Source organism: Triturus cristatus, chromosome 7, assembly GCF_964204655.1.
Source record: "Triturus cristatus chromosome 7, aTriCri1.1, whole genome shotgun sequence".
In the NCBI taxonomy this organism is placed as follows: Eukaryota; Metazoa; Chordata; class Amphibia; order Caudata; family Salamandridae; genus Triturus; species Triturus cristatus.
Window position 1 is genome coordinate 28,180,703 of NC_140590.1, and position 27,545 is coordinate 28,208,247.

At 47.9% G+C, this 27,545-nt stretch overlaps 1 protein-coding gene across 1 annotated transcript in view; it reads right to left on the reverse strand.

The window, feature by feature from the left end:
• The window catches only part of LOC146808725 (cell adhesion molecule CEACAM6-like), a 465,149-nt gene that overhangs the window by 344,198 nt on the left and 93,406 nt on the right, over positions 1-27,545 (reverse strand). Inside the window, exon 3 of the mRNA XM_085615536.1 lies at positions 4,300-4,653. Within this exon, the coding sequence (XP_085471662.1) occupies positions 4,300-4,653 (354 nt within the window). The remainder of the gene's footprint in view (positions 1-4,299; positions 4,654-27,545) is intronic.

Below are 27,545 nucleotides of genomic sequence, written 5' to 3' on the forward strand. Positions count from 1 at the left end.
TTTTAGTGGTGGTCCCTTGGAGCAGCTTCATCTGTTGTCTCTGGTTCATCCTCTTCTGGCTCATTAGAACCCTATGTCTCAGGATTATGAGGCCTAAATACCAGTAACCCAGCAAATGTCAGAGGATCTTCAGTGGTGGTTCTATCCACCTGCTATGGAGCAAATTGTCCAGATCAATCAATCAGCAGCTCTGATTGTTTGTAAAGATGCCAGCATGAGGGAATGGGACAGTGCTGGGATCTACCACAGCTAAGAGGAGGTGGAACCCACATCAAGCAAGTGTTTCTTTCAATAGGCGTTAAAGGTCTTTCTTCCCATTTTCAGGAATCATCAAGTATGTATACATACTAATAACCAGGTAATGACAGCATACTTGAATAGGCAGTGGGGCATGTATCACTCTCTCTTTTATTTCCTGGGAGATTTGTGCTTGGTCAGAACTTCACCTTCACACTCTAAAGGCACGTTAACTTCCAGGGAGGAATAATGTGCCTGGCTACCAGCTCAGCAGAAGGTTTCCCTTTATGATTTCTCTATGTCTCGCTCCTTGGACATTTCAGGAGATGTGTCAGAGGTTCTGTCAGCCATGGCTCGAACTATTTGCCATGGAAGACAATGCCCTTTTTTCCTCACTTTTGCTCCCTAATTCCTTCCCGGGCAGCTTGGGCAACGGATGTATTTTCAAACACTTGGCCTCACGACCTACTGTATTCCTTTACACTGTTTCCCTTGATTTCTCCAGTCCTACAGAAGATTCAGGTTGATAATGCAAGAATTGTTCTGGTAGTTCCAGGGTGGACTCAGAAAATGTTGTTTCCTTTACTTCTCCAGTTACAGTGTCCCAGTCCTTTGGTTTGCCTCTTCATCCCTCTCCTCTGAGTCAGTCAATTCTCTCTCAAGAATCTCTCAACTCAGAGGAAGTGGCAGATTCCATTCGGCTCTCAAGATGCATAGCTACTCCAAAAGTTTATTCTTGCCATTGTCGTGATTTTGCACATTGGATTGTTTCCAGGAATTTATGACCTAGTGTGTTAACTAGTTAGGATTTGTGATTTCTTACATGAGCATATTGTTCTGGGCTTGGCTGTCTCCACCATCAGACCTCAGTGAGCTGCTAATCGGGCTTTCAGGGATGAAGAAATGGCAGTAATTGGTCCTTTTGCATCCCGCCCTGTTGCATAGCTACTTTTTGAAGCATCCTGAATAGGCTCTCCTACACTGGCTTAGAACTTACCCATGGTTCTTAAGGCTTTGACTGGTCCTCCATTTGAGTGTCTTGAATCACTGGATTTCAAATTTCTCAGTGAGAAGTGTTTTCCTAGTCACTTTTTGTTCGGGGAGAAACGGCCAGTGAGATTGGAGCTGTTCTTTCTCTTCCACCTTTTATCCATTTCTTCCCAGATAAGGGGGTTCTTCATCCAAGCAATGTCTTTTTCCTAAGTTGGCCTCTTCATTTCATTGCACACAGGTCATTGTGCTACCTACCTTTTTCCTACTCAGACACTCCTTGAGGAAGAGCAGTTACATACTTTGAATTTGCATAAGGCTTTATCCATTTACTTGGAGAGGACTTTTATTGTTTTACCTTTGGTGTTCCTAATTAACGTCCCTGCCCATCTACTCTTTCTAGTTCCAGATGGATTAAATCAGTAATTATTAGATATTATTAGTTATCGCATCAGTCTGTTCCCCTGCTGATACTGGGTAGATAGACTAAAGGTATTTTATCTTCATGGGCACATTTAAGGGAGCCTCTCTTAGAGCTATTTCCTGTGCAGGACCATGTAGTTCTCCACATACCTTCTTGTCCTTTTATAGTGTCTAACTTGGGCTAGGTTTCTCATCTTGCTGTGTTTGTTGGTGAATATAATCGATTTGAAATGCTTGGGTACTCTCTCGCATGTCAGGACTGGAGCAGGAAAGACGGACGAGGGGGTAATTACCGCGTTACTTACTGGTAATCTTCTTTACTCTAGTCCAGGTCTTTATTGATACAGTCCCATATCCCTCTATCCCCAATCCGGGACTAGGGGATAGATCATATTTTGTTTCTCTGTTGGATAATTTACAGGCTATGATGTATTACTTCCCTTTTCAAGGGATGCCTGGGTAATCAGCAGCCATATTGGGAGAAGTCATTTAAGTCAACGATACAACAGGTCAAGATTGGAGATCATATCTCATTTGTGAGGACCTTATCGGGGAAGACCTGGACTTGGGGTAATGAAGATTACCTGTAAGCAAACAGGCTATTTACAGATGTGAACAGGCAAAATGCAGTCACTAACACTGTGTAACAGCTCAAACACTGAGGGGCATATTTATCAGAGGCTTGTGTCACGCTTGCATCACACAGTGTGGTACATGTGTGATGCAAGCCTCTAAGTCAGATTTATGAAGCCTCGCAAAGGCACTTTGGGGCCAATTCCGATCTGGGTCAGAAAGCACTCGGAGTGACCGAGTCGGATCCGGAGTGTTTTCCGACCGAGCCGGACCCCTGCAGTCCGACCAAGCGAGTACGATGCGCACGTATGCTGTCAGACTCGGTTTGGTCGGACTCCCATAGAAGTCAATGGGAGCCAGTTGTACGACGCGTACATGCGCTCCCATTGACTGAATGGGTACGTCTCGTACAAGTGCGCCCCCTACAGTGGGTACGCATCGGTGCCCTCCACACCGTACATGCCTGTGTTGGGGAGACCCATAGGTCTCCCCCTGTGTCCAAGTCGTAGGGCTGCGGGTGTCAGGGGGTTCGACGCGACCCCGAAGTCCAACTCCGGGAGCTTTTGCGAGCCGGACACTCTGGCTCGCACAGGCTGTCCGACGTGTGCATCGTACTGGCTCGGTTGTAAATCGCATCCATAGCACGCCACGGTTAGTTTCCAACCGAGACGTACAGAGCAGTTCGGACCCAGAAACGACTCGGTCGGTGAATCTCATGTAGCTCGCATCGTACTTGTTCGCTCTTACAGCTGTACGAGTTGGCCGGAAAACACGCGTACGGTTCGTAGTTTTTCCAGCCGGATCGCGTTCGGTGCCCTTCCGACCCGGATCGGAATCTGTCCCTTTGTTTAGATTTGAATGGCGTCATAAATCTAGAATAAGGCAACCAAGCTCAAATCACTGCGTTCATTTACTCTGCACAAGGGAGGCGTTCCATGGGTGAAGAGGTTGGTGTTCCTACGCAATTCTCATGGTTTTTTATGCATTCCCTGATTTACAAGGACTTGTAAACCTGGAAATGTGCTTAAATCGTATCCCTGCCCAGGTGAGGCATTATGAGGAGAAATGACTTTATTTGTCCTCGGTTTTCTGTAGCACACATAGAAAGGGGAAAAAGCATCTCAGGATTATTTTTGTGCAGGAAGGTGTCCCTTTTTGCACAAATGAGGAAATGACAGGAATGCGCTGCATTAGATAAATACACTACTTCCCTGCCCTTTCCCTGTGATGCATGGCAGCGCAGCAAGATAGCTTGCTGCGCTGCCCTGCACCAAAATCTCCATAAATATGGCCAGAATGTCTGTCCTGTCAGTTGATCTAAATTGAAATGACATTAGCAATGGTACCAATGGGTGAAAGAGGCTGCAGCATTGTCCATTCTTTATTTGCTGCCAAGTGGGCTCTTCCAGAATGTGAGGAACGACTCAACAGAGCAATGGCTAAAGTTAGATGCCATGCACACACTATTTTGTATCCTTTGTATTGATATCATAAGTGTGTGAAGACATAAAGATTTCTCTAGCGAGATCTACAAAGGAAACATTCCTTGAAGAGTTCAAAGTAAATTAACCAGCAAAATAGCCGCATTATGTGAATGCTGAGCTCCTCCATAAGAAGGTTGGAGCAAATAACCCCCCTCCCCAGGAAGCTACTGGTATAATACATAGATGATTGCTGTACACTTGATTCGCATGTTCTCAGTTACACACTACTAGTGTAGTGTGATTAAAGTTATTTTTAGGGACTATGAGGTCTTCTTCATGAGGAATTCCTCGTTTGGATTGAGCTCATACAATCTTTTTAACATATAAATTAATATTAAAAGGTGTTGTATACATATCTGTGTGAGCGGCTGTGCATTTTATGGCATTGAAAGTTAACCTTGTTCCCTATTCCAGAAGAATGGATGTCAGCCATGTACAGACTGATGTCATGTTAAGAGGGTCATGTAGCATAGCATGTAAATGATCAAATGGAACGCTTCGAGCTAACCACATGTTACAGAAAATGTCACATACAATCCTCCCCCAGAGGAAGAAGAAACATGGACTCCCAGGGCAGAGGTCGAGCACTCACCGTGGACCATCAGCTGTCTGGTGGCTGATACCGGAAGTGCACCACTCGGTTGCACAATCACGGTGTAATTTCCGGTGCAGTTCATCAGCAGGTCTCTGATCACCAAAGATCCGTCTGGGCCACAAGTCTCCCGACCCGTGTATTGGGCTCCATTGATCTGTGATGGTGGTGACACGAAGCAAGTGCAGATCAGTTGTGGAGGGGTCACTACTGTCCCTCTGTACCAGGCAGACGTCAGTATATTCGCAGTGACCGCCGGGGCAGCGAGGGTGGCCGTCTCTCCCACTCGGGCATTAATCACTTCTGCAGCTGCCCCCTGAGCTGAGGGCGGCTGGATCCAGACACCGAGACAGACTGAAAGAAAGAGGAAGGTTGTCATCTAATGTTTAAAAACATAATTGTAATCTCTTAAAATTGCTCAACCACAGACATTAGTTTTGTCTTTTGTACTAATAGAAAAGGATCCCATTCGTGCAGTAATGTGATTTGTGCAAAGGGAGTGTAGAAATAGTAGGAAGGGAGAGGCCACGGCAGTAGGAAACACTAGAGTTTGAGTTTGAGTTTAAAAGTATTTGTAGAGCGCACTTTCACCAGCGGTTTCATGGCGCTGTTACAGACAGGTCTCCAGAGTAAAAAGCAGCAGAGGTAGGAAGGGAACAAAAGAATAGCAAGAGGTTTTAGAAGGATTTAGAGAATAGATGGGCTTTGAGCTTTTTCCGGAATTGGGGATAAATAGTTAGGGATCTGAGCTCTAAAGGAAGAGAATTCCATAGAGCTGGGGCAAGAGTTGCAAATTTCGATCCTCCCCACTTCTTCCTCCGGAAACGGGGGACTGTCAGTAGGAAAAGCGAGGATGAGCGTAATTCCCTGGTAGGAACGTAGGGAACGATTTCAGTTGAAATAAAGGCCGGTGCCGCGCCCAGTCGAGATTGAAAAATGATGGAAGCAAGTTTAAACTGGACGCGTTCACGGATAGGAAGCCAGTGTAAGGATTTAAGTAGGGGCGTTACATGGTGGGATTTAGGAAGGTTGAACACCAACCGTGCCGCCTGGTTCTGGATCAGTTGCAGACGCCTTAAACTGTATGCAGGAATACCTGCATACAGGGCGTTGCCATAATCCAGGCGGGAGATGACCATAGCCAGGATGATCAGTTTTAAGGCATCAAAGGAAAAGAAACGAGATACCTTACGAATGGTGCGTAGTGACAGAAAGGAAGAGGATACCTCAGAGCTAACCTGGGAGTGAAGGGTGAGCTGAGAATTAAGTTTGATGCCTAAGGTTTTGACTGAGGTAGAAGGAACCGGGGGAGAACCTAGGGAAGGGGGCCAAAACAGTGGAGACCAAGGACTGGAGGAACCACCTGTCAACACCAGCTCGGTCTTATCCGGGTTGAGTTTCAAGTGATTGTGGTTCATCCAGTCCTGGATAAAAATCATAATAGTCTGGAAATTTAAAATAGAGGCAGAGGAAGAAGATAGGTTGAAAACGAGTTGGAGGTCATCCGCATAGTTAAATACGCTTACCTCCATTTGCTGCAGTGAAAAGATAAGGGGGGCAATATAGAGGTTGAACAAAAGAGGTGAGAGGGAAGAACCTTGGGGAACCCCGCACTGGACTTTCCGGAGGTCTGCAGAAAAATCGCCTAGTCGGACAGCCTGGGTGCGGTCCCTCAGGAAGGAGGACAGCCACACCAGGGCTGTACCCCCGATCCCCGCCGCCCTGACACGGGAAAGCAAGATAGTGTGGTCTACCGTGTCAAAGGCGGCAGAGAGATCGAGGAGAACCAGAGCCTGAGCCTGGTTGGTATCCATTCCCTCCCTGAGGTTGTCCAGGACCGAGAGTACTACGGACTCCGTAGAGTGAGCGGGGCGGAAGCCTGCTTGGCGAGGAGCCAGAACCCCATACTCCTCCACAAAGGTGCTCAAAGAACTGGTAACGTGACGTTCGAGCACTTTGGCCGAGAATGGTAGGAGTGAGATGGGGCGATAATTGGCGAGGACCGAAGGGTCAGCGCCGGGCTTTTTTAAAATGGGTACAATAACAGCTGTTTTCAGTGAGCTGGCTACAACCCCTTGGGAGAGAGAAGTGTTAAGGAAGTGAAGAAAGGGGTCTGGACAGGTTGTATAGATGTGACGAAGGAAGTGCGCGGGGCAGGTGTCCAATGGAGATCCTGATTTGACAAGGGGAATTATCGAAGTCAAGGATTCCTTAGTCAGCGGGGGAAGAGCGTTGAGTTGACCCTTGGATGGAGGACACTGAGGGTCAACAAAAGTGAGGGGGGGTGAGGGAATATTGGCTTTGATGATGGCAATTTTTTCAATAAAGAAGTTATTGAGGGAAAGACAGAGGTCCATGGAAGGGGAAGGCTTAAGAGATGTTCTATCAGAAAAAGCTAGTTTGTGGACAATCGAGAAAATTTCCCTAGGTTGATTCTCTGCTGCTAGGATCTTTGAGGAGAAATAGGCCGTTTTGGCAGCCAGGATAGCGTTCTTATATTGAGCTAAGATGGTAGTGAACTCGGATCTAAGTAAGGGGCAGTAGTTCCTCCTCCAGGCACGTTCGGCTCGGCGTACCGCAAGTTTAGTAGTCTTAAGATCCTTGTTGAACCACAGGTTGGCGTCTTTTTCCCGTTTTGAGGTCACCCGCTTCAGTGGGGCAATGGAATCGCAGCCTGAGGAGAGCCAGTGTTCGATGGCAGTGGCCTGAGAGAGGTTAGATAGGCCTTGCAGAGTGGGGTAGGAAGAGGTCAGCAGGGTGGATAAATGCTCCGGATCCACTCGGTTCCATGAGCGGACCTAGACATTCTTAAGGAGCGGGGGCTTAACAATGGGATTGATGTGAAGGGTAAATGAGATCAGACAATGGTCAGACCAGGTGCAGGGTGAAATGGACAGGGAATCTACCGGACAATTCAAGGACCAAATCTGGTCTAAGATGTGTCCTTTAACGTGGGTGGGTAGGTGAACATGTGGGACAAAATTAAGAGAGAGAAGGGTGTCTGAAAACTCTTTCGAGGAGGGACATTCTGCTGGGTCTGATGGCCAGAAATTAAAATCTCCCAAAATCAGGATGGAGGAGTTATTGACCGTAAGAGTGGCCAGTACCTCTTGAAAGTCGGGGAGAAACTGCAAGGGTGACTGCGGAGGGCGATAAGTGAGAACACAGGTGAGAGGAGGAGTGGTAGATGTAGTACGGATAACGAGGTGTTCTGTAGTGGCGATTTCTGGCACAGAGAGTAGTTGGAAGGGGAGGTCAGCCCGGGTAATGACTGCTACGCCGCCCCCAGCTCGACCGTCAGCACGGTCTGCTCGTAGAGCATAATAAGGGGCAGGGAGGGTGGCCATTAAAACAGGGAGGGAGTCATCACTAAACCAAGTCTCGGTTAGGAAGAGGAGATCTGGTGTGTGAAGGTCCAGCAGTACCGACAGTTCGTGTATTTATGCTCGGCAGCGATGGGCGTGGCCTAGGAAGGGGCCTGGCCTCTCTCGTGTCGGCGATGGCGTCAGGGGAAGTGTTTGTGGGAGGCTACGTGGCAGCGTTAGGATCCGCTGTGCGTGCCTGTCCCCTAGGAGCAAATGCTCTGAAAGTGGCCTTGCTGGAAGGTGAGTGGTATTTGAATTTTTAAAAAGTACAAAGTTATTCGTGACAATCAGCAAACAACAATTTTTAAAAAAGCAAGTGCGCGAGTAAAGCTCCCGGCTTCCGCCTCAGGAGAAATGACTGTCTGACGGACAATGGTGAGTTTTATGAAAAAGTTAGAGGCAAGCTATCTTGCTGAGCTGTGCTGTGCTGCATGACAGGGAGAGCTGGTTATAAAGGAACAAGAGGTCCCTTCCCAGAGAAACTGACACAATATTCTCTATAGAAAACAAAATAATACCTTTAGCAGCCTAGAATAGGGTCATATACATAATGGTTATTAATGAATGTTTTGAAAAAGCACAAAGCCAGAGGGTGGCTGAAGAAAAGAACAGGAAGAACTAAACAAATCACATACATATAAAGAACTCAGACATTTTCAGGAAGGTGGCATGGATATTAAATTAGCACCACATCATGCTGTATCATGCCCATGCTATTTATATCTCAATACAACATTGTAATAGTTATGGTGCTTTACGGTCGACAATGTTTCGATCCCTCATTGACATATGGGGATCATCATCAGAACTTATAATGTATGCCTGTGGAAAGAAATGCTTGTCACAAGGAAAAAAGAACAACAAGGGAAGAGGGGGAAGGGAAAAGAAAGAGAGTGGAGGAAACAAGGAGAGAATAGAAATGTAAAAGATGGAAGGGAGTGGGGAAAAGGGGATGAGACAAAAAATGAGTCAATAATTTGCCGACTGAAAGAATAAGATTGTCTTGCATACCATGCCCATGCATGGAATGCCATCATGCAACATTGGTTGTGAAAGTGGAGTAAATCCAAAAAGTAATTACTTCTAATGCACTGCCGCAGATGGAGTCAATGGTTTGAGCCTGGAACAATGGCCCAGCCAGCTGCTAAAAAGGGGATAGGCAGAGGGCATGGTAAACCAGCCCCTACGTGTCTTCCAAGTGAGATGGATGGGGCATCTGCTGTGACAGCCTCGGAGCCCACAGATGGAACGGCCTGCTTCTCTTGTTGACCTGACTAAACTTGCTGGATGGCATGAAGAAGGAAGAACCATCAAGAAACAGTTTTGTAGGGCACAAAGGGAGTATACAACCCTTGAGGGATGAGGAAATAGGCTGAATCCCAAGCAGCAGGTGATGCCTCTGAGAGTTATCACATTTACTGGGAAGACAACCTCCTTTACAGTAAGCCCAAGTCTCCTGTGCATGGGACAAGAAGGTCCTGGTGGTCCCCCAATGCAACAGGGCCTTCTTACTTGCACTGGGTCATGAAAATCCTGGGTCAGGACAAGACCTTTTCATGGCTCACCACCCTCAGAGGAACTCTCATCTACAGACCCCCAGGACCCCGACCACAGTTCAGCGAAGCCATCGCCATTTTATCAGCACGCACGCCATCTCTTCCACAGACTACATCCTCCTCAGAGACCTGAATTTCCACCTCGAGAACGCCAACGATAACAACTCCACAACACTGATCGACAACCTCGCCAACCTCAGGCTCAAACAACTCGTCACGTCACTCACCCAATCCGCTGGACACACGCTCGACCCCATCTTCTCCACCAGCGATCACGTCACTTTCAGCCACACCACTGAACTCCACTGGACCGACCACCACTGCATCCATTTCTCATTCGATAAATACACCGCTCACAACCAACAGCAACGTATCCCACACCGCAACTGGAAAAAAGTCACCGAAGACGAACTCATTGCCGCACTCGCCCGAGACCCCCCACCCGAGCCCGCCGAGACCGACACAGCAGCCCTCAACTTCAGATAATGGATCAACAACTGCGCCAACACCCTCGCCCCAATCAGGAAACCCTCCAACAGACACACCGACACAACGGCCATCTGGTTCCACACCGCCCTCCAGAATTCAAAGCAAACCTGCAAAATACTCGAGAAGCAATGGTGCAATGACCAGACACCAGACAACCACGCAGCCCTCATAAACACCAGATGCAAACACCACCAACTCATCCGATCTGCCAAACAAACCTCCTTCAAGGAACGCATCGACAACAACGCACACAACAGCAAAGAGCTCTTCAACATCGTAAAAGAACTCGCCACCCCCAGCTCAAATGACGTTCCATCATCACAAGAACTCTGCGACTCCCTGGCTACCTTCTTCCACCGCAAGATTGCAGACATCCACAACAGCCTCGACACCCAGGTGCCGACGACAAACACCGACACCCCCGAACCAGTACCCACCAAACACACCAACCTTCTGCTCTCCTGGAACAAAGTCAACGACGAAGACACCATCAAAATCATGAACACCATTCACTCCGCTGCACCCTCCAACCCTTGCCCCCACCACATCTTCAACAAGGCTAGCTCCATCATCGCACCCCAACTCCGAAAGATCATCAACAGCTCCTTCAAGACCGCCACCTTCCCAGAGAGCTGGAAACACGCCAAGGTCACCGCCCTCCTCAAAAAACCCAAAGCAGACCCTAAGGACCTCAAAAACGTCCGACCCATCTACCTACTCCCGTTCCCGGCAAAAGTAATCGAGAAGACTGCCAGCAGACAACTGACCCACTTCCTGGAAGAGAACAACGTCCTGGACTCCTCTCAATCCGGATTCTGCAGCAACCACAGCACCGAGAGCGCCCTCATCGCCGCCACTGACAACATCAGGACCGTACTGGACAAGGGCGAAACCTCGGCCCTCATCCTTCTGGGCCTCTCGGCCGCCTTCTACACCGTCTGCCACCACACCCTACGCACACGTCTCTGTGACCCAGGGATCCAAGGCAGACCCCTGGACTGGATCACCTCCTTTCTCAGCGACAGAACCCAGGGAGTCCACCTGCCCCATTCCGATCCGAAGCCACCACAATCACCTGCGGCGTACTCCAAGGATCATCCCACAGCCCGACCCTTTTCAACATCTACATGGCTCCGCTAGCTAACATCGTCCGAGCATACCACCTCAACATTGTCTCTTACGCCGATGACACACAGCTGATCCTCTCCCTCACCAAAGACCCGGCCATCGCCAAATCTAACCTCCACATGGGAATGAAGGCCGTCGCAGATTAGATGAAGACCAGCCGACTGAAGCTTAACTCAGACAAAACGGAGGTCCTCATCCTCGGCACCACCCCCTCCGCATGGGACGACTCCTGGTGGCAGACCTCACTGGGAGCTGCCCCGACACCCATAAACCACGCACGCAATCTGGGGCTCTTTCTGGACGCAATGCTCTCTATGACCCAGCAAGTCAACACTGTCTCCTCCTCCTCCTGCTTCAACACCCTCCAAATGCTCCGCAAAATCTACAGTTGGATCCCCACCGAAACCAGGAGAACGGTCACCCAAGCACTGGTCAGCAGCAGGCTGGACTACGGCAACGCCCTCTCCGCAGGAACCATGTCTACCCTCCAGAAGAGACTCCAACGCATAGAGAACGCCTCATCTCCGGACTCCCTCGCCACAGCCACATCATCGCCCACCTATGAGATCTACACTGGCTCCCGGTCAACAAGAAGATCACCTTCAAACTCCTCACCCACGCTCACAAAGCACTCCACAATGCAGGACCAGTAAACCTCAACGAACAAATGTCCTTCTACACCCCGAACCGCCAGCTTCGCTCCGCCGACCTCGCCCTTGCCGCCGTCCCAGGCATCTGCCGAACGACCACCGGCGGCAGATCTTTCTCCCACCACTGCATCCATTTCTCATTCGAAAAACACACCGCTCACAACCAGCAGCAACGTATCCCACACCGCAACTGGAAAAAAGTTACCGAAGACCAACTCATCGCCGCACTCGCCCGAGACCCCCCCACCCGAGCCCGCTGAGACCGACACAGCAGCCCTCAACTTCAGATAATGGATCAACGACTGCGCCAACACCCTCGCCCCAATCAGGAAACCCTCCAACAGACACACCGACACGAGGGCCATCTGGTTCCACACCGCCCTCCAGAATTCAAAGCACACCTGCAGAATACTCAAGAAACAATGGTGCAATGACCAGACACTAGACAACCACGCAGCCCTCATAAACACCAGATGCAAACACCACCAACTCATCCGATCTGCCAAACGAACCTCCTTCAAGGAACGCATCGACAACAACGCACACAACAGCAAAGAGCTCTTCAACATCGTAAAAGAACTCGCCACCCCCAGCTCCAGCTCAAATGACGTTCCATCATCACAAGAACTCTGCGACTCCCTGGCTGCCTTCTTCCACCACAAGATTGCAGACATCCACAACAGCCTCGACACCCAGGCACCGACGACAAACACCGACACCCCCGAACCAGCACCCACCAAACACACCAACCTTCTGCTCTCCTGGAACAAAGTCAACGACGAAGACACCATCAGAATCATGAACACCATCCACTCCGGTGCACCCTCCAACTCTTGCCCCCACCACATCTTCAACAAGGCTAGCTCCATCATCGCACCCCAACTCCGAAAGATCATCAACAGCTCCTTCGAGACCGCCACCTTCCCAGAGAGCTGGAAACACGCCGAGGTCACCGCCCTCCTCAAAAAACCCAAAGCAGACCCTAAGGACCTCAAAAACTTCCGACCCATCTTCCTGCTCCCATTCCCGACTAAAGTAATCGAGAAGACTGCTAGCAGACAACGGACCCACTTCCTGGAAGAGAACAACGTTCTGGACTCCTCTCAATCCGGATTCTGCAGCAACCACAGCACCGAGATCGCCCTCATCGCTGCCACTGACAACATCAGGACCGTACTGGACAAGGGCGAAACCTCGGCCCTCATCCTTCTGGGCCTCTCGGCCGCCTTCGACACCGTCTGCCACCACACCCTACGCACATGTCTCTGTGACCCAGGGATCCAAGGCAGAACCCTGGACTGGATCACCTCCTTTCTCAGCGGCAGAACCCAGAGAGTCCACCTCCCCCGTTCCGATCCGAAGCCACCACAATCACCTGCGGCGTACTCCAAGGCTCATCCCACAGCCCGACCCTTTTCAACATATACATGGCACCGCTAGCCAACATCGTCCGAGCATACCACCTCAACATCGTCTCTTACGCCGATGACACACAGCTGATCCTCTCCCTCACCAAAGACCCGGCCATCGCCAAATCTAACCTCCACATGGGAATGAAGGCCGTCGCAGATTAGATGAAGACCAGCCGACTGAAGCTTAACTCAGACAAAATGGAGGTCCTCATCCTCGGTACCACCCCCTCCGCATGGGACGACTCCTGGTGGCAGACCTCGCTGGGAGCTGCCCCGACACCCATAAACCACGCACGCAATCTGGGGCTCTTTCTGGACGCAACGCTCTCTATGACCCAGCAAGTCAACACTGTCTCCTCCTCCTGCTTCAACACCCTCCAAATGCTCCGCAAAATCTACAGTTGGATCCACACCGAAACCAGGAGAACGGTCACCCAAGCACTGGTCAGCAGCAGGCTGGACTACGGCAACGCCCTCTCCGCAGGAACCATGTCTACCCTCCAGAAGAGACTCCAACGCATAGAGAACGCCTCATCTCCGGACTCCCTCGCCACAGCCACATCATCGCCCACCTATGAGATCTACACTGGCTCCCGGTCAACAAGAAGATCACCTTCAAACTCCTCACCCACGCTCACAAAGCACTCCACAATGCAGGACCAGCAAACCTCAACGAACAAATGTCCTTCTACACCCCGAACCACCAGCTTCGCTCCGCCGACCTCGCCCTCGCCGCAGTCCCAGGCATCTGCCGAACGACCACCGGCGGCAGATCTTTCTCCCACCTCTTCCCCTTTCTCAAAGACATGGAACACCCTCCCCGCCCACCTACGTCAGACCCAAGACCTTCTGACCTTCAGGAGAAATCTCAAGACCTGGCTGTTCGACCAGTAGCTGGCTCCCCCTCCACCATAGTGCCTTGAGACCCTCATGGGCGAGTAGTGCGCTGTACAAATGTTTGATTTATTGATTGATTGATTGAAGCCTTGTTCCACACTTTTATTGGCCCAGAATCAAGAATTATCAGATGTATTCTATAGGACTGGTGTAACCTGCCAGGCCAGTGGGAAGATAGGGCAGAGCTTGAAAGCCCCCCTTAATCCCTTTCATGTTGTTGGTACACCCTTTGAGTGGGTGGGCATCAAAATTGTTTGACTTATCGATCTCCATACTGCATCAGGCATTTCCTGGTGGATCATGCCACTAGGTACCCAAAGGCAATCCCTCTGTGGACCTTGACTACACCTGCAGTGGCAAAGGCTCTGATGGAGACTTTTACGCAGTAGATTTCCCCAAGGTAGTTCTGGCTGACAGCGGCACAAACTTCATGTCTACATACATGCAGTCAATGTGGAAGAAGTGTGGGGTAACCTATAGGTTCTCCATTCCTTACCATCTACAAACAAATAGGCTTGTTGAGAGATTCAACAAGACCCTGAAGGGCATGACTAGAGGCCTATCTGAGGCCCTGGGGAATAATCGGGGCATCCTTTTGCCATGCCTGTTGTTAGCTTACAGGGAGGTACCACAGAAAGGAGTGAGCTTCAGTCCCTTTGAGCTTCTGTATGGGCACCCTAATGAAGGACCTCAGAGTTTTGTCAAGGAAGGGTGGGAGAAAGCTCCCAGGTAGATTCCCCAGGATGTAGTGAGCTACATGCTGGCTTTCAGGAGCTGAATGGCTTAGTTGTGAAAGGAAGCTTCTGACAACTTATCAATCAATCAATCAATCAGGGGATTATAAGCGCGCTGCTCACCCGTGAGGGTCTCATGACAGTCAGGCTATGATTAAAGAGTGGTATGAACAAAATTCTACCATTGAGAGATTGCAGCGTGGGCAGAAAGAGTGGGTTTGGAACTTGTGGAACCCAGGGCACTCCAGGATGACCATTGGCTAGGCCCTATGAGGTAATTGAGAAGAATGATAATGCCACCTACCTGGTGGACCTTAAGACCCCCAGGTAACCCCATGTGTTGCTTCACATCAATCACCTCAAACCTCATTTTGAGAGGTCTGAGATCACCATGATGTTGGTGACAGATGGATAAGAGGACGAGGAGAGTGGACCTCTCCTTGACCTCTTTGACTCCTAGTTGAAAGATGTGTCTGTGGAGGGAGTAATCCTTTCCCCCAGCCTGTGGAGGGACTGTCACCAAGTGTTGGGACAGTATTCCTTTCTTCTCTCCCTTATTCCTGGGACTACCCACCTGTGTACCTATGATGAGGACAGAGGGAGCAACCTCCCTGTTAAGAATAAACCTTATAGGTTGTCGGATAACATTTAGACCAGCATTATGTTTGAAATCTCTAAATTGCTGGAGTTGGGGGAGATAGAACCCTCCAGTAGCCCCTGGTCCAGTCCTGTGGTTCTGGTACCAAAAACAATCCCACCAAGCACCACGCCCGAACTGAGGTTCTGTGTGTATTATAGAGGGCTAAACTCTTTGATAAAGACTGATGCTCATCCCAGTCCCCGGGTTGACAAGCTTATTGACAGGTTAGGATCTGCCCAAAACTTAAGTACCTTTGATGTCACATCACAGCACTGGCAGATCGCAGAAGGTGCAAGGAGAGTTCAGCCCCCCCCCCCCACCCAACTCCAGACGGCCACTGCCAATTTTGTGTGATGCCCTTTAGACGCAAGAATGCCCATGCCACCTTCCACAGGTAGGTGAATGAAGTACTTGCTGGTAAGGAGGCATTCTCGGCCGCCTATCTGGATCACATTGCTATCTTCAATAGCAGTTGAAAGGACCACCTCTTTCACCTCCAGGAAGTGCTTCAGGCTCTGCAATAGGCAGGCCTGAATATCAAGGCCAATAAGTGCCAGAGAAGGCAGGGGTCTGTGGTGTACTTGGGACACCTGATGGGCAGGGGTAAGGTGCAGCCCCTCCAGGCCAAGATAGAGACTATCATGTCCTGGGAGTCCCCCAAAACCCAGACTGAGGTCAGAACATTCTTGGCCCTCACTGGTACTACAAGAGGTTCGTGAAGCAATATGGCACTATTGTTGACCCCTTGACAGAGCTGACTTCTAAGAAGCAACCAAGAAATACAATTTGGACAAAAGCATGCCAAACTGCATTGGACTCCCTAAAGCAGGCCATGTGCACAGCCCCTGTGTTCAGAGCCCCTGACTTCTCCAAGGAGTTTATCGTTCAAACAGATGCCTCATGGCATAGAAGCAGTTTTATCACAGCTCAATGAGGAGTTCCTGGACCAACCAGTAGCCTTCATCTCCAGGAGGGAACCTCTCATATAACAGAGGTGGAGTGCTAAAGAGAGAGATTTTACTGTGGTCTGGGGTCTGAAGAATTTGAGGCCATAACTGTTTGGCACTCACTTCCTGATTTAGACTGACCACAGACCCGTCAGGTGGCTCATGCAAATGAAGTGAGAAGTGAGAATACAAAATTGTTAAGGAGGTCCATTTCTCTACAGGATATGGACTTCAGGGTGGAAAACAGACTAGAGTTAGACCACACCAATGCTGGCAGTCTATCCAGGTTTTTACGCGTTAGTGATGAGAACTCCGTAGAGGTTTGATATATCTCCTTACTTTCAGCTGGGGCAGATACTTGTTAGTCCTGTCATCCTTAGGGTGGTCTCTCTCCACACTTTTTCCTGCTTATCTCCACTTTTTGCTGTATCATTTTGCTGGCCTTAGGACTCTAGTCACTTTACTATTGCTGACCAGTGTTGAAGTGCATGTGTTTTCCCCCTAAACATGGTGACATTGGTGTAAACATGATTGGCAAATTTTGTTTACTTATAAGTTCTTTGTAAAGTGGTATACCATATGCCTATGGCCTGTGATTTAAATGCTTCTAGTGGGCCTACAGTACTGGTTGTGCCACCAAAACAAGTAGCCTTTCAAACCTGTGTTAGGCCTGCTATTGTATGAACTGTGTGTGCAGTTTACTGCCACTTTGAGTTGGCATTTAAAATCACTTGACAAGCATTAAACTCCCATTTTATTACACATAGGTCACCCCTAAGTTAGATCCTAGGTAGCCCTAAGGGCAGGGTGATGCGTAACTAAAAGATGGGACGTGTACTTTTAAGTTTTACATGTCCTGGTAGTGAATAACAGCTAAATTTTGTGTTTCACTACTGTAAGGCCTACTCCTCTCATAGGCTAGCATTGGGAATTCCTTAAAACTAAATTAAGCTGTAATTCTTGATTAGAAAGGAGTAGCTATATCATCTTTCATATCTTTGCAATAATAATGAGAAATCCTCGTTAGTGGTAAAGTTGGATTTAGCATTACACTTTTAGAAAGTGGGCATTTCTCTGTTCTTAACTTAGCTCTGTGTGCCTGCAGGCTGTCTTCAATACATGTCTGGGTTGGGTGACAGCTACGCTTTGTTTATTCCCTCTAGGCAGTCACAAACACATGAGGGGTGGGTGTGGCAGAGAACTCATCTGCATTCATCTGCATTCTGGGCAGGAAGAGGGAACTGGCACTTAAATCTGAATAGACAGTTTCTATGTCCCCCACAAAGGGCTGAATACTACCCACAGATAGCCTGGCAGAAAAAGCTGGGATGAAAGAGGACCTGCGCACTTCAAGGGTCTGCTTTGAAGTCACCTCCACTTCAAAGGCACATTTGGTTATAAGTACTGGGGCTCTGACCCTACCAAGACAGTACACTGCTGAGCCTGTGAAGAACTCTGCCAGGAGTAAAGACTGCTGTGCAATAAATATTGCCACTCTGCTTGGCTGACTGTTCTGCTCTGCCATCTGCCATCTGTATGTCCTACCCTGCCTAGTGGTGCCAATCCCACAGTGGGCCCTTGAAGGTTATTTCTGCAGTCCAGAACAATAGACGTAGACGCAGTAATGAATTTGAGCCAATCGGAACCAGCACATTGCCCTTCAACGCCGACACAGGAGCTGATCAATGACATCACCTCAATAGGCTGAGCAGGACAGCGCAGCTCGATGACGATGGGGCGCCTGATCCTAAAGGGTTTTGGCGCTGAAGCCTTCATCAACAGCACAGATTGGCACTGATGCTTCACCTCCATCCACCGGATCGACGATGATGCGGCGCCCCCTCGACTTCTCACAGCGAGACTTCGACGTCAACACTTGCTCCATCCAAGGTACTTTATCAGCAGTACCTGTCCCCAGCCTGCCCTCCATCACTGACTGCCTGAACTTTGGATTTCTACCATTCTAGAGCAACCTCAAGTAACCTTTTAGTGCTATTGACTTCTAACCACTATTTTAGGTTTATTCTTTAAAAGTCATCCCTACGGTTCTACTTATTGAATTTTCCACATTTTGTTCTTGATTTTCTCATAAAAATATTTTCTAGTTTTCTAAAACTGTGTGGAGTATTTTTTTGGTATTACCATTGTGTTACTGTGTGTGTGTGTGTTACATTAATACTTTACACATTGCTTCTTGAGATAAGCCTGCCTGTGCCAAACTATCAGAGGGTGAGCACAGGTTACATTTTAGTGTATATCTAGCTTACCCAGACTAGGATTGTTGTCCCTACTTGGACAGGGTACATACCTCTGCCAACTAGAGACCCCATTTCTAACAATCAGCACAACTATTATCAAGTGTCACCAAATCCATTCCAGATTTGTGGGCAATACATCTCATTACAGCAGTTACTTTTGGCTTCGTTATTGCTCTTAACAAATCCAAAATATAAGCAATGTTCTTAATAGGCACTCCAGAAGATGCCGTAAAACTCCTATGTGACCAAAGGTGGCGAAAGTCATGCACAACTCCAAATCCACATCAGTTGTCTGTATCAATTGTCACACCCAAATTCTCTAACAAACAAAAAGATCTTGTCAATGCAACTAACTCCTTCACTTGTGCTGAAGTTACATTCGGCAATGAAGAAGCTTTCAAGGTCTCAGAAACAGTGCACAATATTGATCTTTCAAACAAGAGCCATCAACAAATATTATCAGATTAGCCATTTCCAGAGGAGTTTCTTTCATGTCTGGTCTTAGTTTTGTGCACCTCTCAGTCACCTTGAGACAATCATGCTCTGGCTCAGTTTCCATTTCATAATTTTCTCTGTCTTCACAATCTCTGTCTGAGAAAGCAGTGCTGCAGGGGTTCAATATGTTGCATCTGTTAATAGAGATGTTTTCAGCAGCGAGTATCACCAGCTTATAACGTGTCAACCTACTCCTAGTTAAATGATTTGTCAGCAAAATTCCCACTGAGTGTGGGACATATAAAATTAAAGTATGTGACAAATAGATCACTGGGTGCATGAGATTGCCATGTTTGTGTTTAAGAATTGAGAGTGCACATTCATCTCTTTCATGGTAAAATAAGAAGATGCCAAGTTGCAATCTGGCATCCCGAGTAGCGCGTGCAACACAAACTGTCTTTCAGAGTTTCAAGTGCATCACTGCATTCTTTATCAAGTGATGATAAGCCTTGAACATCACTGCAGGTCAACTTTGCTAATGGTTTTGTACTCAAGGAAAGGTTTGGTAACCACTGATAACAGTAGCCAACAGTTCTGAGAAACATCTGAACCTCATTCTGAGTAGTCAGAAGACTCAATTTCAGAATTGCAGAAACCTTATTTTGAGACTTTTGTCACACATATTTCAATATGGTGTTTCAGATAAATCAGCTCCTTTTTACAGGACTGTATTTTTAGTTGAAGAAACCTTATATCCACTTTTAGCCGAATGATTCAACAGCACAATTGTATCTTGTTTACAAAGTTCCTTGATTTTTGATAAGTAGATCATAAATATATATACTGAGCCAATTCTAAATTACATGGTAACCTAAAGCTCTGTATTCAAATTTGTGAGAAGATTTAAAGACTCTGTATACCCTTGCGGGATTCTGCACCACACAACTTCCTTATAAAATTGGATTAAAAGGAGGAGCATTGACTCCTCATGCAAATGTTTTGAGAAGAATGTTTGGCATAGGTCGATAACTGTATACAATTATGCCTCAGAAGGGATTTGAAAGAAAATAACTGCTGGATTCAGTACCAATGGAAAATATGGAATCGCTATCTTATTAATCTTGTGAAGATCCTCTACAATTCTCTCTTGGCATTTAGCTTTTTTTCCATCACAGGCGAATTACAAGGACTACCAAGTACCTTCCACAGGATTCCCTGTTTCTTCATGTTTTCAATCACTGTTGTCATTCTCCCTTCTGATTCTTTTGTCAGTCTGTACTGTTTAGATCTTAGGAATATTGTGTCAGGTTTAACATTTATTTTGACAGGCCTTGCTCTTTTAATCAATACAGTTTCTTTTCTTGAAATAATCCCATACCTCATCTTTGACAATGTTTTAAATCAAGAGCAAGGTCATCTTTTGTCAAAACTCTGAATTAAGTTTCAAGTTTAGTTCAAGTTGGTTTATGAGCATAGTTACTTAAAACCATTGCATCAAGGTGCAGCATTAATAATTTAAAAACAAAAATGATAACATTTTGTTTAAAATAAATTGTTAGCCATTTTCATTACGGATTGAGTTTTTGAGTTCAGTTTTGTAAGTCTTTAGAGAAGTAGCCATCAATGGAGAGCCCATTTCTCCCGCAGATTTGCTTGATATTATTATACTGTATGGCTTCTGTGAGGGGAAAGGTGTAGCATTAGTTCAATGATTCCATCAAAAATGCTTTAGGTTTGCTGGGCTGTTTTGGCTAGGCGTTCCTCCCTCAGTGAGCTGACATTCTATGGCTAACAGTAATGAACTCTCAATTAATGTTGAATACTGACTCCAGATCTTGGTGCCAATTACGATCCGGTAAAAAATGTCCCTGTACGACTCGTATCCGGTCTTTTTACCGTACGAATCGTACAAGTGCCGTACGAACTGGCAATCACGATTCGCATGGTAAAAAGTCCATACGAATCGCATTGGGAATTATTCCCCACACGTCCTCGGGTCGGAAAATGTGTCCGACACGTCCTCGGACGATTTACCGTACAAATGTGAAAAGTGAAGTCCGACCGCGGAATCACGATCCATCCCGTGCGTCCGATGTAACAACCGGATGGAAAAAACACCGTCCGCACCGAACTCCCATAGCAACCATGGAGACGTGCCCGCATACGCGCCGACCCCCCCCAGCCCCCGTACGTATGCGCCGCCCCCCCAGCCCCCGTACGTACGCGCCGAACCCCCCCCAGCCCCCGTACGTACGCGCCGAACCCCCGTGTATGTACACCCGTGTACGTTCGAGTCGAACCCCCCCGTGTACGTTCGAGTCGAACCCCCCCGTGTACGTTCGAGTCGAACCCCCCGTGTATGTACACCCGTGTACGTTCGAGTCGAACCCCCCGTGTACGTTCGAGTCGAACCCCCCGTGTACGTTCGAGTCGTACCCCCCGTGTACGTTCGAGTCGAACCCCCCCGTGTAAGTTCGAGTCGAACCCCCGTGTACGTTCGAGTCGAACCCCCCGTGTACGTTCGAGTCGAACCCCCCCGTGTATGTTCGAGTCGAACCCCCCTGTGTACGTTCGAGTCGAACCCCCCGTGTACGTTCGAGTCGAACCCCCGTGTATGTTCGAGTCGAACACCCCGTGTACGTTCGAGTCGAACCCCCCCGTGTACGTTCGAGTCAAACCCCCCGTGTATGTACACCCGTGTACGTTCGAGTCATACCCCCACCCGTGTATGTACGGTGCGTACCCCCAGCCGGTACATACACGGGTGGGGGTACGACTCGAACGTACACGGGTGTACATACACGGGGGTGTTCGACTCGAACGTACACGGGAGGGTTCGACTCGAACGTACACGGGGGGGGTTCGACTCGAACGTACACGGGGGGGTTTAAAACTACTTGAAGGCAGCAGATCAAAGTGAAAGTAAAAGAAACTACTTCAGGCATACATTTAGATATAACAATGTTTTTCCCCTTTATTTAGTTACAAAGCAACCCACCCTCTCCACCCAAACAACATGCCCATCCCTTCCCCAAACAAAACTGACCCAAGCCCCAAAAATCTAAATGTCTATAAAGTCTCTCCCCCAACTCCCTTCCAACCCTCTCTACCCAGCCCCAAAAAACAACAAATCCCTCCCACCAAAAAAAAGACTAGAAGAGGGCATTATGGACAACGGTCTGAAGCTGGTCCAGGCTCTGCTCCATCGTGGTGAGCCAGCCCTCGATGGTGTCCAGCCACTGCAGGATGTGGCGCAACAATGGTCTGTTGCCATTTTGGTGGGAGGTGGCAGCAGTTGGCTGGTGGTGATGCCAACGATGGGATGGCTGGGAGGCTGGAGGCTGAAGGGGACCAGCTGCACTGGGGCCTATGTGTTTGGCATTGATCTCCTCCTCTTCCAGGACCACCAGCCACCGTTATTCCTAATGGATACGCCCCAGCCTCTGCCGCCGCGAATAGGCTGCTATCTCCTGCCTGGTGGGTGGTCTGGCTGGCCCAGCAGGAGCAGCTATTAATAAACACAAAAAAGACAAATTGTAAGTGCTCTGTGCAAACAATTGTTTTAAATTACTGGATGGCACATTGCTGTTCCCCTAGGGCCATTGGAATTTATATGATGTGATTATGATTAGGAGAGTCACAAGGCCAATTTGATGTTTTACCCACACGTTGCCAAACATAAAAAAGCACTGACTGTGTGGCAGAAAAGTAACAGGCAGAGAATAACAACACAGAATAAAAAAAACAGTGATTTGATTTTTTTTCTCTAAAGGCTTTCCAAGTAGCTATAACAGAGTCAGACACTTTGAGTTGAAAAATAAATGACTTCTCATTGATAAGTACGGCATTATGCACTAAATGGAGTACAAGTTTTGCGTGGTGCTAGAAAAATGCATTTCTCTTTCTACCTCGTCTCCAAAGATAATAAATACGATACTACGTCAGTCACACACTCAGTCCTGCCAAGTACCACGAATCAGGCATTAGCCAAATGCATTTTCAAAGTTACCACAAAGCCTGAGGTCACGGCCCACTCGACGGTAGTATATCCAATAGCTACTATTGACACCCGGGCGAGGCCTGCCCCAGTCTAGTGGTGTGTTACTGCAGCGTAGTGGGGGCGGACAGACATGACTTCGCGTCTTGCTGCCTACCAGAGCATGGGTAGTGATGTAAGAGGCTGAGGTGAAGTCCTGTCCGGGGGACTGGCCGGCACCGCTCTGGCAGCTTACTGCCTGTTCGCAGGGTTGTGCCGGCAGCAGCAATCATGCTGCTCCATGCTCAGAGGTGCTTCGTCAGCACTAAGACTGCGCAGCCCGTACCTGCAGCCTGGCCGAACCACCCACACTTTGGGGGACTTACATTGCAGTCACCGTGACTGAATTAGAGAACACAGCTGGCCACAGCTTCGGCTGCACTGACCGAGGCAGATAATTGCCGCAGGGGTGACTGACGGCCAGCTGCTTGACTTAGCAGAGCTGCCAACTTGAGTCTGGTCGCCGAAGTGCCAGAACACACCGCTGCAGCTGGGTGGCTGGCTCTGAAGATGATTGAATCAGAAGAACTGGAACAGAAGTCTACCCACCGTACCCAGCCTGCCACTTCACTTCAAGTACTTGTCGCAATTTTCATTATAAACAAATAATGCTATTAATGTCGATTACATTTTAATGTTGTGTCAGAGCGTGCAATCTCGTTAAGGCCGGCCAGCCGCCTATTGGGGAACTTTAAGCTGTCAGCCTACACAGATATGATGTAGACTGCAGAGTTGGGGTGGGCGACGCACAAAGCAAAGTTGTCAGTCAGTCGGGGCATCACTGTCACATCCTAATGTTTTCACATAATTTTGCAGATCAGGTTTTGACTGTCTTTGGCAGGGTCCAGTAGGGCTGGCTGTCCATTTCATCCTTCTCTGCACTTAATAGTACTGTGAGCACCATTGAGTTGGACAATAAAGCACTGGAATTAACTTTTCAGCTCTCTTAGGCACAATTATTCCACAATGTCACTCAGCTGACTGTAGCTGATAAAGACATATGGCTATGTTTACTGCTTAAAATAATAGAGTTTCTAGTTGTGCAAATGGTTGTAATTTGTGATATTTATATGTTTCCCTTGTCTTCATTGCTTAATTTTGCTCGCGAGAAAGTGTCACTCAACCTCAATCAAATGTCACACATGGCAATCTGAAACCTTGGCAGCTATGCACACTTCAATCAATCAATCAATCAATCAGGGGTTTGTAGAGTGCGCTACTCAGCCGTGAGGGTCTCAAGGCGCTGGGGGGAGAGGAGCGGCTCCGGATCAGTCAAAGAGCCAGGTCTTGAGGTCCTTCCTGAACGTGTGCAGGGACGGGGAGCGTCTGATGTTCACAGGGAGCTTGTTCCAGGACTTGGCTGCATTTTAGGAGAAGGCTCTCCTGCCGGTTCTGTTTCGGCGTAGCGGAGGATCCTCTTGGGTACGTGGAAGAATACACTGTCGTTGAGGTATTTGGGTCCGATGTTGTTGAAAGATTTGTAGGCATGGGTGAGGAGTTTAAAGGTGATCCTCTTCTCGATGGGGAGCCAGTGGAGGCCTCGTAGGTGTTGGGTCATGTGCTTGTGATGCGGGTCCCGAGGACGAGTCTGGCTGCGGCGTTCTCGATGGTTTGGAGTTTGTGTAGAAGAGTTCTGTTGAGACCGGCGTAGAGGGTGTTGCTGTAGTCAAGTCTGGTGGTTATGAGTGCGTGAGTGACAGTCTTTCTGCAGTCGGGCGGGATCAATTTGAAGGTCTTACGGAGGATGCGATGGCATTTGAAACTGGTGGATGCAACGGCGTTGATCTGGTGGTTTATGGAGAGGGAGGAATCACGGATGATGCTGAGGTTCTGAGCGTGGTCTGTTGGGGTGGGCGCCGAGGGCGGAGGGCCACCAGGTGTTGTCCCAGGTGGAGGTGCAGGGTCCGAGGATGAGGACCTCATTCTTCTCTGAGTTGAGCTTCAGGCAGCTTTCGTTCATCCGGGCTTCATGTATAAAATGAGGATATTAATATATTATCATGTCTGCTGTAAGTTGAGGTTGAGGAAAATGAATCCAATGGCCTGCACTATAGGTAAATTAACAGACTGATTGATGGCCCATACTGCACTTCGGTCATAGTTGGCAAAAATGCCATGGGCGGGGAGAGGGAATGATAAATAATAGGTAGGATAGATCTCGCTCACTTATCAAATACAGTGAGGCAAGGGAGTAGAACATAGAATTAAAATAAATAAATAAACCTCACTTAGAACCATAGCTTTGAATGATAGTGATAGCCCCAAATATTAGTGATAACCCTAAATAAATCAAGTAAGAAGAGTAAGTGAGCAGCAGCATGCCCCTCATGAGAAGAGCTGCCTTGCTTATTCATCCAAACAATCCAAATATTCACTCATCCTTTCATTCTAATTCACCCATAGCCACCATGATTAGGCTTTACTTTCTCCCATCCAGTCTTTAGCCACAATTTCCAAAACATTATCCACCCATTCAATAGCAACCCTTTCTTCAAACCATCTTTTCACCCATCCACTGTGCACCCTTTCACCTACCCACCCTTTTACTCATATACCCTTTCCTTTCTTTTAAGTTACGTTTTGTTCTTTCATGAATCCCTCAAGCCATCAAAGCTCATTATGTGAGATTATGCTGCATTGCAGATCGAAGAGGCCATAATAATAAATCAGTCACCGCTGGTAAAGCTGGGGGGGAGGGTTCACTTCACGGACATATTTGATGACGATGAGCGATGTCATGGCAATAGCTAGTGAGCATAGTAATTGCAAGAAATAATGTGACTTACCAGTGCCCGTCCCTGCTGCTGCTTTTCCCCCTACAACTGACCTGTCTCCTCATGCAGCGGCACTGGAGCCGGCATCACAGATGTTCTGTGTGGCTGGAATAAAACTAGGCCTGGGCGGCCAATTACGTTCCGCTCGCGGAATTCGCGGAATTTGGGTAATTTCGCGTTCCGCGGAGAACGCGAAATTACCCAAAATTCTGCGTTCCGCAACTTCGCGAAATTTTTTGCTTGTTCGCGTTCTAAAAATGCGTGTTTGCGAGATATTTCTCCCCGAGCACGCAAACAGCAATTGTGAACAGGAAAAAAGCATCGCGAACAAGCAATTCCGCGTGTTCGCGGAATTTCTGCGTGTTCGCGGAGATTTTTTACCGTTTCGCGGAGATTTGCGTAACGCGATTACGCAAATTCCGCCCACCCCTAAATAAAACATTACACATAATTTAGATCCCAAATACACAACCCCAAATACAACTGCAATGCAGCACTACGGCTCAGTTAGCACATCAGTATCTTCCAAATATCACTCTGGGCATTTGATTGGTTGGTTCACAAAGTTAGCCAAGCCCGGCATGGAATAATGATCAATGAAAGACATATGGTGTTGGTTGGCAATTGCAATGACCTCATACTTTTTTTCCAGCCTTCCTGCACTGTCATCACTGTCATGGGAAACTGCTGCTATACTGTAATTATAAATGAGCAAGCCTGCAGCACACTACACAGAGGGGTGTGGTCCATGATGACCATCGCCAATGTCTTGTGAACTGAACTGTATTAGAGCTAGGCTTAGGCAGGAAAAGGAAAGTGTTCTCAACATAGATACATGGTGAATTTTATTTGAAATACTAGCTTACTTGGGCCTGTTGTCTGAATCTTCATGATAGACAGCACCAACATTCTAATACCTCAAGATTCTACCCGAAAAAGTCCAGAACAATCATGAAAGGACTTACTGGAATCAGCAGAGCCCTCTGCAGCAGTGCTGGTGGTCGGCGCCGGCTGACCAGCTTCTCTCGGACCCTCCAAATAGTCCCAATTCATGTCCTTGGTTGCTGATGAAAGAAATTAAGAAGAGAAATAAAAATAGATTATTGATTCTGTTAATAATCTAGACAAAATGTTTTATGAAATGCAAACGCAGTCGCTAAAACAGATCACCTATAGTACTACTATTTTCGTTCCTTAACAAAAACATAATTTGGAACTAATGTGATGCAATGAATGATCTTTGATTCTATCTATTCCCATTTCTCAACATCCTTGAAATGCCAACTCAGTCTCCCTTTTTTGTAATACATAGATGCATACTTCACATCATCACTGTGAATTCAATTAAATAACCTGGAACTGTACGAGCTACATAAACAAAGTCACAGAGAGAACGGGCAACTCAGTGATCCACTGTATTGACAGGGGAACAATCTGCAATGGCTTTCTGAATAATCAGCCAAAGTGACCACCAATCATGAGTACGATTAGTGAGCGCTGAGCATCTGCCTAGCAGAAACTAGAAACTGGATCACAAAATACTATACCGTAATAAACGTAACTTACCTCTGATTGTGAGCAGGATGCTATTCGGAAAAAAATGTTAGCATTGTACAACACAAACACAACAAATAACAACACTCACCAACCCACGGAATCTCGACGCTTGGCAGGTTGAGCAGGTACTGTTCTCTGTTGAGAATGTCCGCCCAGTGGTGCATCAGCTGCTGGGCGGTGCGCCGAACCTGGCTGGCAAGCCAAACCTGGCTGCTGCGCCGCACGCACTGGTGCACCATCCCCCAGTGCCGCCAATGCTCCTGCAAGGGTTACCCGCTACCGGGCCTTCCACCTTCTGCCAGGATAAAGGGGAGGTGGCGCTGCACAAAAAAACTAGTGCTGCCACCTCCTACTCTCCAAAGATCGCC